The sequence below is a fragment of the Loa loa genome (assembly GCF_000183805.2).
Source record: "Loa loa unplaced genomic scaffold supercont3.27, whole genome shotgun sequence".
NCBI lineage: Eukaryota > Metazoa > Nematoda > Chromadorea > Rhabditida > Onchocercidae > Loa > Loa loa.
The window spans coordinates 255573-270485 of record NW_018108207.1 but is presented as its reverse complement, the minus strand read 5'-3'; the positions used below and the strand labels follow the sequence as shown (position 1 = coordinate 270485).

The 14913-nt window shown below is 37.2% G+C and overlaps 1 protein-coding gene across 1 annotated transcript in view; it reads left to right on the top strand.

Moving 5' to 3' along the window:
* The first annotated feature begins 223 nt into the window (after positions 1 to 223).
* LOAG_01458 (hypothetical protein) overlaps positions 224 to 14913 on the top strand; it is a 20059-nt gene continuing 5369 nt past the window's right edge. The window contains exons 1-30 of the mRNA XM_020445755.1: positions 224 to 322; positions 915 to 1115; positions 1233 to 1430; positions 2608 to 2763; positions 3091 to 3230; positions 3492 to 3678; positions 3780 to 4025; positions 4100 to 4222; positions 4563 to 4670; positions 4883 to 5032; positions 5108 to 5278; positions 5610 to 5777; positions 5972 to 6076; positions 6228 to 6381; positions 6449 to 6609; positions 6815 to 6995; positions 9194 to 9303; positions 9681 to 9749; positions 10052 to 10143; positions 11045 to 11177; positions 11260 to 11484; positions 11585 to 11773; positions 11914 to 12128; positions 12331 to 12443; positions 12574 to 12751; positions 12864 to 13077; positions 13529 to 13627; positions 13881 to 14142; positions 14265 to 14443; positions 14536 to 14641. Of these exons, the coding sequence (XP_020303819.1) occupies positions 4660 to 4670; positions 4883 to 5032; positions 5108 to 5138 (192 nt within the window). The 5' untranslated portion in view covers positions 224 to 322; positions 915 to 1115; positions 1233 to 1430; ... (4 more) ...; positions 4100 to 4222; positions 4563 to 4659 and the 3' untranslated portion in view covers positions 5139 to 5278; positions 5610 to 5777; positions 5972 to 6076; ... (15 more) ...; positions 14265 to 14443; positions 14536 to 14641. The remainder of the gene's footprint in view (positions 323 to 914; positions 1116 to 1232; positions 1431 to 2607; positions 2764 to 3090; positions 3231 to 3491; positions 3679 to 3779; positions 4026 to 4099; positions 4223 to 4562; positions 4671 to 4882; positions 5033 to 5107; positions 5279 to 5609; positions 5778 to 5971; positions 6077 to 6227; positions 6382 to 6448; positions 6610 to 6814; positions 6996 to 9193; positions 9304 to 9680; positions 9750 to 10051; positions 10144 to 11044; positions 11178 to 11259; positions 11485 to 11584; positions 11774 to 11913; positions 12129 to 12330; positions 12444 to 12573; positions 12752 to 12863; positions 13078 to 13528; positions 13628 to 13880; positions 14143 to 14264; positions 14444 to 14535; positions 14642 to 14913) is intronic.

The following is a 14913-nucleotide window of genomic DNA, read 5'->3' as shown; positions in this document are numbered from 1 at the left end:
ATCAATCTACTTAAAATGTCTTTGATATGTAAATTGATTGTTTACAGTGGCCACCAACCTTTCCAATGTTTAGTAACAAGTACAGGTGGTTATCTGTAATCACTTATTGTCCATTTATTTCTGTACTGCAAGTACATGTTTGTTCATGTTTTAAAGAAACGTGACGAAAAATGTGAATGTGCTAAAGTTTTACAGGCGGGTGACTAATACAATTCAATTATTGATGATCAATCCCGTAGTCGAGGCAGGTGGCTGTCCCGCAGAACCACAAGAATCACAGCAGCAACAAGTTCCTTCTGATAATAGTCAACATTCCAACAAAGTATTGCTTTATGCTTGTACAACTAAAGTGGAACTATAGTTTTTTTCTGGGAAGTTTACGCGACTTGACACAAGAGTTGCAGAATTTTCTTTATTTCCACCTTAAACATGGATAATTTAGCCTTAGATGAAAGAAACAATATTAATGTCGCATAACCACTCAGAATGAAAACGCAAAATTAACGCAAAGGTAAGCTCCAAAACGTCGCCCCAAGATAAATCCAAAGACTCAATCCAGAGAATAAAAGAAAGGAAGAATGTTAATTCTGCTGTGTGATCCTTCAAAGATTGGTTTTACGATTACAAGGATTAGCACCTTTGTTAACACACGTTGCAAAACAATTAGCATACACAATTCTGTGTACAGCGATGGCATCCTACGTTTACAGAAAAAAATTTGATTGGTTTTCAAATCTTAATCGTGATTTAACTTGGTAAATGCAAATTAGCACATCATAGCAGTCACTTATGAACCTTTACATATATTTTCTTTTTAATCACGGAAATTCGCGTGTATTCGCGACAACACCTTCAGAGAGAACTCTAGATGTTATGCACCTCTGCTATGAAGCGGGACTTAAGAGATTTTGCAGGGTGAGAGCAGTGCAAGTTTTTTACGAGCAGCGCGAGCTGGGAATTTAGATCGTGTACTTGAGCTACTGCGTTCGGGTACTGATATCAATACATGCAATGCGAATGGACTGAATGCGTTACATCTGGCTTCTAAAGAAGGTCATCATGAAGTAGTCCGCGAACTTCTGAAACGGAAAGCAGATGTCGATGCTGCTACAAAGGTTGTACATATTTACACATATATATATGTGTTTTCCTTCCGTTATTAGTAGTGTTTTCCTATTATTGTTTTTGCTATAGGATATATTTAGCCTTGTCGTAATCCATAATGTTTTCAGAAGGGTAACACGGCGTTACATATAGCGTCATTAGCAGGGCAGGAACTTATCGTCACAATACTTGTTGAAAACGGCGCAAATGTTAACGTACAATCACTGAACGGTTTCACACCACTCTACATGGCTGCACAGGAGAATCACGAATCTGTTGTACGCTATCTTCTTGCGCACAATGCTAATCAAGCTTTAGCTACAGAGGTTTTTTTTTTTCTCTTGACAGTTTGCTCTCTTCTTTGTTGTCCTTTTTTTCTAAATCATGAAAGAAACGGAATATTATATTACATTTGTGCAGCCAGTTGCAAATGCCTCTGCATAGGCAAAGTTTTTTCTTCCGAAACATAAGGTAGTTGGTGCATGATACGGAGGCAGGGAAAAAACCATTACTTGGCTATCGCCGGCAGATGGTGAACTCATATAAGTTTATCCTTATGCCCTCAATTTTTTGTTGTTTAAATACTAAAGTAAAGGTGGTAAATCTATTTGTCATAGGCTAGTTTTTTGAGTTTGCGTATGCACATGAATTTTATGAGTACTTCAAACTAATTCAGGGCTGTTTTAAGCTTCACTCTAACTCATCATATAAAACAGTTCTTTTTGACGTTGTAATTCAATGTGTTTGAATATAGTGAATATTTTTCCGAAGCTTCGGCATTGATTAGAGTACTCCGTCGAATAACGACCGTCAGGAAACTTGAAATCCAAATAAATTAGTAGACCGGAAACTCATGAATGCCTTGTATTTGCTTTTTTTTAACATCTCCCACCTCTTGCCATTGTACACATGGTAAATTTAGATCAAGGGAAAGAAATAATGCTTAAGATCACCTGTTGCTTTGTTTTGGAATGAAGGGAAATGTATTTCAATCAGTATGTGATACTTCAAGGATGTTTGGTCACATTTCTTTAATTACCTGTAAATATGGAACGTTAGAATAAATCATCAGGAAAATTGCATCTCTCGTTTTTCGCTTTCCATAGATAAATTTCTGAATGAATAAGTCTTTTTTTTTAATAGTTTTTTTACGTTTTTGTCTCTACAGAGGGAAATTTCACATATCTATCCTTCTAATCTTCATTTTAAAATTTGTGATATAATGCTCCTTTTCTATAATTAGACGTGGTTAGATTTTATTTTTCTTAAAAGGTGGCTTCCATTTAACAGCTTATTAATACCACTATAAGTTTTAGAAAATGAGAATGTTTCATATTTAGCGGTGTGTATGATGTGAAAAAATCAGATTTCATTTTTTTGCTTATCCACTCTTCGCTTTCAAACGTCATTTTTGTCGTCACACTGTGACCCACTCTTTCTTGTTCCCTATATTACTGGAATTGATGTCTTCTACGGCATCATATTTAAGCTTCCTATTTACAGGATGGCTTTACACCACTGGCGGTTGCCTTGCAGCAAGGTCACGATCGCGTTGTAGCTCTTTTACTTGAGAATGATACACGCGGAAAAGTGCGCTTACCGGCATTACATATCGCCGCTAAAAAGGATGATACGAAAGCAGCTACGTTATTACTGCAAGTTAGTGTCATTTTCTAAAAAAAGAAAGTCTTTCAGATAATGATTATTATTCGTTCTAAGCAAGTGAATATTTAGATGAAATCTCTTTCACAGATCTTTGTCTGAGAGATGAGAGTTACTTCTGTCATATTTCATTCATAAAAAAATCAAGATGCATAGTAAAGTGATGATTCTTTGTTTGCTAATGGTAAATGAAGAATATTAACTATAAGTATGTGCGTTTATGGAGGATGTTTTATATCGTTACTGGAAGGGATAATGCGAACGGAAGGGATATTCGGGATGTGTTATAATTGTTTCATGGAGGCTTAAAGAAATTGATTTTAGAATGAGCACAATTCGGATGTGACTTCGAAAAGTGGTTTCACTCCGCTCCATATCGCCGCTCACTATGGAAATGAGAACGTAGCGCAATTACTGCTCGAAAAAGGAGCAAATGTAAATTACCAAGCGAGACATAACATAAGGTGTGTAGCTGCTGAAACATTCTAAAAATAATTGGCGTAAAAGTTGTGGTGAATGCGAATGTACCGAGACCAGAAATTGGTTTGTAAATGGGTAATGATGTGAGGGCTGATTGCCTCAGTTCCTTTAGAATTCCAACAAGGAAGTGTGGAGTACTGATTAAATATGGAATAACTTTTCAATATTGTGCCTAAGATGAGTCAGCTGTTTTCAGTAATATCTAGTTACAAAAAGAAAAATCATTTGGTTTACTTTTTCTTCAGTCCCTTGCACGTCGCAACAAAATGGGGACGCGCGAACATGGTTTCGTTGTTGTTAGCTCATGGGGCTGTAATTGACTGTCGTACGCGCGACTTATTAACACCATTACACTGTGCTTCTCGTTCGGGCCATGATCAAGTTGTTGACTTATTGCTTGAAAAAGGAGCTCCAATAAATGCTAAAACAAAAGTAAGCACTGTTTTGATGCGCTTTCAGCATACTCTTTTCGTTGTTGGTTTTCTGACACTTTTTAGCAAATATCATCAGGATAATTGATACAAACATTACAGAATGGTTTGGCTCCCTTACATATGGCAGCACAGGGTGACCATGTAGACAGTGCTCGAATTCTGCTATATCATCGAGCTCCGGTTGATGATGTTACCGTTGATTATCTTACTCCTCTTCATGTGGCTGCTCACTGTGGACATGTTCGTGTCGCTAAACTTCTGCTGGATCGTAATGCCGATTCAAATGCTCGTGCCCTCAATGGGTTCACACCGCTGCATATCGCTTGCAAAAAAAATCGCATTAAGGTATTGCTTTTTTCCAATAGGTTAGTGTTGAGCATTAATCTGTGTTCATTTATTTACCAATTATAACTGTTTAGGTTGTCGAGCTATTGCTGAAATACCATGCTGCCATTGAGGCAACTACAGAGTCCGGTCTCTCACCGCTGCATGTCGCTGCTTTCATGGGTGCCATAAATATCGTCATCTACTTACTGCAACAAGTGATGATCGTTTTTTTTTTTTTAGTTTAAACTTTTGTGCATTTTTTGGTATTCGTGTTGTAGACTTTCCTACAGTTGAGAGCTTAGAGCTGAGATATTTTCCCTTTCATTTTTCATTTAATTTTCATTTCTACATTTCCTTTGTTTCACTTGCCAAAATTTATCCGTAAAAGTAAATGAGTGTGGTTTTTTTTCAATGTTTTTCATGTTTAATCTGCTCTTACAAGGTCTGTTTTACAATAATCAGTGCGGAAAGATAACACAGTCTAATCAAGGTTATGAAATTATGCAAAAGTTTCTTTAAGAAAGATGAGGCATCAATAACCATTTTCCATTTCAGGGTGCTAATGCGGATGTGGCTACAGTTCGTGGTGAAACACCTCTTCATTTAGCCGCACGAGCAAACCAAACTGATATTGTTCGTGTTTTGGTGCGTAATGGAGCCCGGGTTAGTTGACGTCCTTTACTTAAACACTGTCGTTTTGATAACTATTTATTGCAGGATCCAGCGTTTCTCATTGTATCACAGAACATTCTTCAGTTTCAAGTTTCCTAAAAAAGCTCGTATACGTTCTTCATGCCCTATATGATCATAAAAATATCGAAGTGCCTGTGTCACAATCAATTATAATGAAATTTTCCTGTTTTGATATTTTAAAGGTGGATGCTGCGGCACGTGAGTTACAAACTCCGTTACACATTGCATCACGTCTTGGTAATACTGACATCGTCGTTTTGTTGCTGCAGGCTGGCGCATCACCAAATGCTGCTACACGGGATCTCTACACTCCTCTTCATATTGCCGCCAAAGTAAGTTTATGGAGAATGGAAGTATTTGCTCTTTAACCTAGAGTCAGTGGATTACTTAGTTTTCAAATTTTATAGGAGGGGCAAGAAGAGGTGGCGGCAATACTGATAGATCATGGAACCGACAAGACACTGCTCACTAAAAAGGGTTTCACGCCGCTGCATTTAGCTGCTAAATACGGCAATTTGCCGGTAGCGAAATTATTGCTGGAGAGAGGAACATCTGTTGATATTGAAGGCAAAAACCAGGTAGCTTGAGTGATTGTTGATGTATTCCTGAAATATCACTGCGCTTCGATTTTACATTATATTATCATTAGATGTACTGCTGAAATGCCACCCATAAAGCAACTTGTCTTTTAAATCTCACCGAAGAATTTCAACATGGCAGATACTATTTATAATATATTGCTAAATTATATTTATCCGTGCCATTATAGCATTATAGAGTCAGTAACACTCGTATTTAAAGTATTATTTATTTGTAGTTCTTGTTCCTGTTTTTCACTTGCAAATGTATGCGGTGTGCTCAAGAACCATTGGTATGCAAATAATTTTTAAATATCAATGACCATTTTAGGTGACACCTCTGCATGTAGCGGCACATTATAACAACGACAAGGTAGCGTTGCTACTTCTAGAAAATGGTGCTTCCGCACATGCTGCTGCGAAGAATGGATATACTCCTTTACATATTGCCGCGAAGAAGAATCAGATGGACATTGCTAGCACTCTTCTTCATTATAGGGTGCCGCTTTACCGTGTACTTATTTTACGTTTTAAAAATATCCAATTGAATTTAAAAATCTGTGATTTTCTTCTATTTTTTTTGCGGATCTGTGATTTTCTTGTGTTTTATTTAAATGGTAGACCCTCATATTTTTGGGTGAGGTTAAATTTTATTTGTGCAAAAGTACGTCAGTGTTATCATTTTCCTTTAAGGCAAATGCGAATGCTGAAAGCAAAGCTGGCTTCACACCACTTCATCTTGCTGCCCAAGAGGGCCATCGCGAAATGGCTGCTTTACTAATCGAAAATGGAGCGAAGGTGAGCTATGGAAAATTTTAAAAAATGAGGGAAATAAGTTTTGTAGTTGAAATGTATTGTATTCATATTATTTTACTGATTTCACCTTAGCATAAAGAGGAACTGCTAGTAGCTCAATGAAATGTAGTTGCTGTTGTTGTTTATATTTCAGGTCGGAGCTCAGGCAAGGAACGGTTTGACGCCAATGCATCTCTGTGCACAGGAGGATCGTGTTAGTGTAGCAGAAGAACTGGTGAAAGAAAATGCTACTGTTGATCCCAAAACGAAAGCAGGATATACGCCATTACATGTTGCTTGCCATTTCGGTTCGATTTCTTTAACAGATTTCTGTTCATATGCATTATACGAACTGTAATACTGTGAACTTTGCAGGACAAATAAACATGGTCCGTTTCTTGATTGAGCATAGCGCTCCGGTTTCAGCCACTACTCGTGCTTTCTATACTCCACTACATCAAGCTGCTCAGCAAGGACATAATAATGTTGTGCGTTACTTGTTGGAGCATGGTGCTAGTCCAAATGTCCACACATCGGTAATAATTAATTAAGTTGCTGAGTAAAAGTAACATGTCATTTTAACAAGCTTATGTGGGAAGACCCTTGAGTGTAGAAAGACGTTGAGGTTGGCATTTAAGAGAATGCGAGTGTTGCGGTAAAGAGCTTTATAAGTAAAGGGAAAGTATATCTTTAAGGCGGCTGAAAGTTGCGTTTTGGTGATCCGACGTTTTTGTTTTACAGACAGGACAAACTCCATTATCGATTGCTGAACGTTTGGGCTATGTGTCCGTGGTTGAAGCGCTAAAAACAGTTACGGAAACTACCGTGATTACGGAGACCACAACTGTTACTGAAGAAAGGTATAAACCTCAGAATCCTGAAGCAATGAATGAAACCATGTTTTCTGATTCAGAAGATGAAGGTATCTATATTCTTTAATCGAGTCGAGTGCATGATGAGTTATTTGCTGATCACATTGTTTTTATCGTTGTCTCTGGAGAAAACAATGCATTAAACGAAATTCGGTTTCGTTTATCTAATGTTAGACTGTGCAGTATTAGAAATAGATGTACAGCATTTCTCTTAGTAAATCAAATAGGATTCACACATTTTACCCAACACAATTTTTTAGTTTTCTCTTTTCCCTTCTGTAATTGTAGTGTACTAGATCTAAAGATTTTTCGATGTATTTGCAAATCCTGATGACTTAACAAAAACAGTGAAAACTAGAAAAAATACAATTGAACAAGCAACTCACAAGGAGTCACAAGGACTTGCACAGTCTTCAATCAAAAAAATAGGTCCAGAGAGGGTAAGTTTCCACGTCGTGTTACACAAATTTGATAACAAGAGAGGCATTATTGTGCTAGCTTTTGGGCTTTCCAGTACTAACTCAACTAATTATAAGATGTGCTGGATTAACGAAGTTTTCATTTATTTCATCTGGAAATTTGTTAGCAAAAAAATGTGTTCAGTGCGAACATGGGTACTGAATTTTGAAAACTAGATGTTGATTTTTGCTACTGAATGCAGACTAAAGGTCCTCTATTTTCTTGCTTGCTATTAATGTATTAATGTTACAAGTGTAGTACTGAGTGGTAGTTCGGTAACACTACTCACAAAGGTTGGATTAGCAGTTGTTGTGGTTGTGTTGCTGAGTGCTCCTGCTGTTGTTGTTGTTGTTGAGCGTTTGTTCGTCGATTCAGCACCGAACACGTTGGAGGAAGACGCGTCACATCTTCGTGCCCTGGCACATTCGCCGCTGCGTTTGTCAACATCAGATGGCCATGACCTGAGCTTCTTTCCCAATCACACTTCAAGTCCCTATCCTTCACCTGGAGCTACTCTGATTTATCTATCACGTATGATTTTTTTATTTTTCCTTTTTACAGTCTTTATCTGTTTTTGATTTGTATTTTTTGATTTCAAATTAATATAGAAATATCACTTTCCACAAGTTGTCTTCAAAATATTTGACAGTTCCTTCATGGATTACAGTTCATAAATATTAATTATTAATGCGCGAACTGAATAGGATATAACGCGTTCGTTCTTGTGGCTAATTAATGTTTGTGATGCTATTGATCGTGATGATAAGAGTAGCGGTGACGATGTTTACACTATAACTACTAGTACACCTTTGAATTTTGTAAATGAATGTTATGTATTGCGTAGATCTGTTGCATGTACATACAGCTCCGTCAGTGCACTGCTGCTGAAGTGGTGTTGTGCCAGCTTGGTTTTGTACGCAAATGTAACTGTTCCTGTTGCAACCGGATTGGCTTTATACTGTAACTTAGTTGAGTCTTTTTGTATTATACAATAATAACATGCTTTTTATCAGTGACGATATTCTTAACAGTTTACCACGAGACATTAAGGACTGTTGTTAATTTTTGCATAAATAACAATCATGTAACTTCTTTCTGGTGAAAATTTGACTCCATTTTTTTAGCAAGAATTCATGGTAGGTTTTTATCCATATCAGGTAATTGTGGTGCTGTTTTTTTCATTTTTACCTCTCCTCTTCCCTTAATTGGTGGTTCTAATTTTATACTTCTCTAATTTTTTTTTTTACGATTGGAACAGGAAGTTCTGAAAGGTGATAGAGCAGCGCCAATGCATCTGCTTTTCATCTGGTGTACACCCTTCTATCCATACACGTTCATCTTCTCTCTCTTTCCGCTCCCCCTTCTCTGCTTTTATGTTTGTATATATATCGCATGCGCGGTGTTCTCGCTTAGAATAGGTCAGTTCACTGGAAAGCTGCTGGATATGAAATCAGCGAACGTTACGATCCTCAGGAACGGCTCCTTTCACCGTTAATCCTTGACAACTAGCACAGCTGCTGTTAAACTCGTTTAGTTTTCAAAAACTTGTATTTTGTCATTGCATCGGATAACGTCTCCACAGTTTTTTGGCTATAAATTCATTTCCCGCATGATGATAAATGTCGTATGTAATACAACAGTCTTTGTTATCTTTGACCTTGACATAATTCATGTGCCAGCGGACGCTGTCTCGGGGATGAACTGCAGGAAAAATTCAAATAACATCTTCAAGGTGTTCTCTGATAGAACTGCTGTAGTTCTAGTGTATACGCTAAAGGTTTTATTACAGGTGACGATAATCAGATCACAGCCAATGCGCATGCTCATGATTTCTCAGAAAGCCTCACAAAAGGTTTGCACGACTCAACTGGTATGCATCTGATTCATGCTGCAGAACCGGTATTTTTTGCAAACATTTGTGTTGATTACTCAGTGAATATGACTACCTTTTTAAAACGGATATGGTAGATATGGTTCATTTTGTTGATTTACAAGATTTTCATGGTCCGTAGTCATGTTGTCCAAACCTTCAAACTGTTTGTGGGAGAGTATAAGATAATTCGTCCCATAATAGAAGTGAGAGGGAGCATAAGATAATTGATTCTATAACAGAAAAAGCTTTGAAATGATTTTAGAATTCTGATTTCCTGTTTTATTATGCTCTATCTTTCGCTTTTGTTCCACGCATAAAGTGGTTACCAAAGCGTACTGAAGTGTGTTGTCCTTTGAAAATGGACTACGCTGTGATGTATCGAATAAGTTGTGTGTATTTGCAGATGTTGTCACGAAGCTCGGAAGTGGAAGGTACGGATGGCGATTTGGATGCTTTAATTCGCAAAGCACAAGTAATGCGTTTTATATTGTGTCATTTGATTAACATTAGGCGAGAAATGATTTGGCTGTGAAATGATTTATGATCACAAATAGATTAAAACAAATTAAGAACAACCACACCCAGTTCTAGTTTTGAACGTCTTTAGTGAATGTGAAACATATGGTGCCTTCATTTTATATGACTCGTGAAGTGGGGTCATATGATATAGTCATATAAGTTGTATAATGTATCGAGTCAAAGCTATATATTATGGGACTCATTTATCCTTTATTTTTATAATTCTCAATGCGATTGTAACAAAATTCTTTCTAGCATGAACCCGTTACTACAGCGATGGCTGACCCTTCTTTGGATGTATCGCTTTCTGACAATGTTCCAATAACGAGAAGCACCGTGCAACCTAGGTAACGTTAAATTATTATTGGTTGAATACCTATAAAAAACCTACTGGTTACATAATACTGCAGTGGTTCATTTAATACACCAGTTTTTTTCTTGGGAAAATCGATCCCGTCAATCCTCATCATCGCAAAGATGTTCTGTCTTCCCGGTGATATGCGGTCTGTGAAATTAGGTATTGTATTATCGAATTTATAATTTATTGTTTATTTCAGCAAACTTCTCCACAAAACGTGAGTTAATATTAGTTGCTGCTGCACCATACGGCATGTTATGTTTCTTTTATTCATTCGATCTAAAGGCCGATTATTGTCCATATCTAGTTTTTCTCAGCTTTTTAAAATAACTGCATTTTGTCTTGGCGAGCTCTGACAAGTGCGAGGCACGACACTGTTGTCCATTTCTGGAAATCAAAAATCTGTCAAGAAAACATTTTCTTGGTTTATTTTAAAACTTTCTCGACTTCTGGAACTGGCATGCTGCACGCTATCCATTTCTCTGATATTTTATCATTTCAATTAGACATACCTTTGTACTTTTTATTGCTTGAAACTCTTTAAACTATCTTGCATAAATGTTTGCGTTCAGTTATTATTTTAAAGAATTCTCAACCTTCAAATACATATTAATGAACCTTACGAAAATCAGTGGAATTTAAATCATGCGCGAAATAGGCTTTACTTTTATTGTATTTGTTCCTTCTCTTGAAACAACGCTCGCAAAAAATCGGCTTCGTCTTTACTGGTGTAACTTAATGCCTTGAGCACATCTCTTCTTTGTTTCTGTTGGTGAAAGTTCACCTACTGTCTCATGAACTTCATGCTTCTAGAACTGAATGAATAGCAGCACTAACTTGCGACTTCCATGCACTTTTTCGTTTTATCATCAAGTTAGCCAATATTTCAGTTTCTTAATTTCGTTCATGGTGGATGCGCGTGGAGGAGCTATGCGTGGCTGCCGACATTCTGGTGTGAGAATCATTATACCGCCAAGAAAAGCGCCACAGCCTACACGCATCACATGCAGATACCTCCGGAAGGTAATTGTTTTTAACTTTGTTTTGAAGTTTAGAAGCGTGAATTTAAATTTAGGGAGTGTCCTATCCCATGTTTTATTTCTAGGATAAGTTAGCACATCCACCACCGTTAAGTGAAGGTGAAGCGCTTGCATCGCGTATACTTGAAATGGCGCCACATGGGGCAAAATTTTTGGGTCCCGTTATATTGGAAGTACCACACTTTGCATCACTTCGTGGACGAGAGCGAGAGATTGTCATTTTGCGTTCCGATGATGGACAGCATTGGAAAGAACATCAATTGGAGGCGACAGAAGACGCTGTACAAGAGGTTTGTGCAACCAAATTTTCTGTACAAGTTTTTTTTTTTCGAACTACACTAAATCCTAACTATATTTTTTATAATTGAGGGAGTTGGTCATTCCTTTCAGGTACTGAATGAATCATTTGATGCCGAGGAGTTGTCACAGCTTGATGATTTGCATACATCACGAATTACACGTATCCTCACCAATGATTTTCCAATGTATTTTGCGGTCGTTACTCGTGTTCGGCAGGAAGTACATTGTGTTGGTCCAGAAGGCGGTGTAATACTCTCTTCAGTTGTTTCCCGTGTACAGGTTGTTCTTAGGAATTCATTTCAGAAATCTGGTCTATTTTGAAGCTTCTTTATTACTCCTCATTAATGTTTGTATTCTTTTCTTTTGTCTAGCTAAATTCACTATAAGTATTTGTACTTCCACACTGGACCATTTTCCAGGCTATATTTCCGGATGGTTCTTTAACCAAGACGATCAAAGTATCTGTACAAGCCCAGCCAGTTCCACAAGAAATAGTCACTCGTTTACACGGGAATAGAGTTGCAGTATCCCCAATTGTAACTGTTGAACCGCGTCGTCGCAAATTTCATAAGCCTATAACACTATGCATTCCATTGCCACAAAGCTCAAATAAAGGAATGTTAACACAATATAGGTATTGTTTTACTTCATTTGTCAAGTCTCTTAATAATTTGAAGTGAAACAATTACAGTTCGGCTAAATTTCTTATTTTTGCTCCACGAAATTTTCTTGCTGAGGGACAATTGAGGTTCTTTTTCATCAAGAAATAGAGCTCTATTGCAGTGTCGAACTTTTACACTATATTTCAGCATTTAAAACAATTTTACAAATTTTAGCGGTCAACCAGGACAAGAGCCACCGACGCTTCGTTTGCTCTGCAGCATAACTGGCGGATCTGCCCCTGCTCAGTGGGAGGATATTACTGGAACCACACAGTTAACATTTACTGGTCAGTCTGTTGAACAACTCTTTGTCTCTTCAATTCTTCGTTTTGAAAAAAAAGATGTGGTAGAAATGCATGATTAATTCCCTGTTTAGCTTAACTTTCTGATATTGTCTCATTTTTTTTGTTGGTCTAGGCGAAGATGTTTCATTCACAACTACGGTTTCTGCTCGATTTTGGCTGATGGATTGCCAGACTCCGCGGGATGCGGCTCGAATGGCACAGGAAGTTTACAATGAAGCAGTTGCAGTTCCATATATGGCTAAATTTCTGATTTTTGCTCGACGAACTTTTCCTACTGAGGGACAGTTGAGGTTCGTTTTCACCCGCTTGCAAATAATTTTTGACTAATTTCCTGTCATTTTTTTTTTCCAAAATTCAGTTGATAAACAAAAATAATATTGCTCATGATGCTCAGAATTTTAGGTTATTTTGTATAACTGATGATCGGGAAGATAAAACTCTGGAGAAACATGAGCATTTCACTGAAATTGCTAAATCGAGAGATGTCGAAGTTTTGGGCGGGCGACATCAGTTTTTGGAATTTTCTGGGAATATTCTTCCAATAACGAAAAGTGGCAACCAACTTTCGCTTTATTTTTTGCCATTCCAAGAAAATCGTCTTGCTTTCATGATAAAGGTATCACAAGCCGCCAAAATTTTTATATAAAATATATAGATATAAATATATATACCTACCGTTATACCCTGATTATTCTTAACCGTTTATATAGCAGAGCTCATCTGATCTGTAGGAGTGGTGGATTATACCAGGGAAAAGGTGAAACTAAGCAATTTTCAGTGAAGCAGTGCACAGAAACATGATTTTTTGCTAAAAATTTTTTCCAAAATCAGTAAATAAAAAACATGTTTTTATGCAGTGTTTAGCAGAAAATTGCATAGTTTCAGCTCTTCCTCGATATAATTGATATATAATTCTGGTGAATCTAACTGTGGATTTTAATATATGTCATCGCGATGAGTTCGAAACTTGCATTTATATATGTTTTTTTTTCCGTTATCTGTCCTGGTTTTTATTTGACGGTGTGGTTTTTGATTCATTTCTTATATCTCTGCAATTTAAATTCAAGACGCGCGCTCATACGGATAGCGAAACTGCTGTTGATGGCCGAATAGCATTTATGAAAGAGCCAAAAAATGAGAGCCGAAAATTTGCCTCCTCAAACGCCGTTATGCACTCTTGCAATCACTCTTCCGGAATACACGGGGCTGGTAATATTTTGAAGCTTAAGAATATGTAGAGAAATGTAAATATGTGGATGAAAGAGATTTATAATGTAGTCGGAGAGTGTTAGAAGTTTTTTTGAAGAAGCGAACTCAAGATTTTAATATTCAATATTTACATATATGCGATGAGTCGAAAGTGATATACATATGCACTCTTTTTTGCAATGTTTTTCATATTCTGAATTAATTCTTTAGGAGCCGATGGTACCCAAAAAGCCCTTCTTTCCGGAAGCTCCTTTGACGGAGAAATACACTGGAGCTTTCCATGAAATTGCCGAGTCTGATGACTTGCAGTTGCCATATGTTGCTCGATTAATTGGTGCTGATTGGCATCGGTTGGCTCGAGCGCTAGAAGTACCTGATATTGATATACGACAAGTTCGACATCAGCTAGCTGGTCTCGAAGCAATCACTGTTCTGCGTATTTGGATGTTTTTGAAGAAAGAACAAGCGACGCGTAAGTTTTGCTCCAACAATGTAAAGTGTTGGAAGAAGGGTTTTGTTAATGATTAAAACTTCTGTTAGGAATAATGAAATTGTATTTCATAGTAGTTTCTGAAATATTTGTCAACATTGCAGCTGCTGCTTTGCTATCGGCATTACAACGAATAGGGCGTGATGATGTTGTACGAGAAATGAATCGAGCTGAAAAGCCGGATAATTTAGAAGGAACACCCGTATCACATATTTCTGGACCTTCAGTAACATTGTCAACCACTTCGCTAGAAGGAGCAAACGACAAACGTCGTTACCCCGAAGTATGATAATAATAATGTTTTCCTGAAATTTATTTTTATAGTTAATGACATGCAAGCTTTAAAACAAAAAAAAAAACGTGAAATCTTCAAAGGTGACGTCAACGAGACAGCTAGTGGTGGAGAAACCATTCTTTCAACAGTCGGAATATTATGGGACAGATGGAGATACAGAGGAACCGAAAGAGCAGCCATTCAGCGGTAGTTCACCTCTTTTAATGAATGTAAAATGCAGACTTTTGAAGTATGAGTGGTTTCATCCATTGTGTGCAATTGTGTAGATTGAACGTTATTCATCTCTCTGATCCATCTTGAAACACGGAGGAAGGAGTCTAGCATATACGCAAGTTGTTGATAGTAAACCTGATTATAAAAACATAATGAAAGTAAACATTATCTTTGGTGTAGTTGACATATGATCTCTCTCTCTCTCCATATATATATATATATATATATATATATATATATATGTA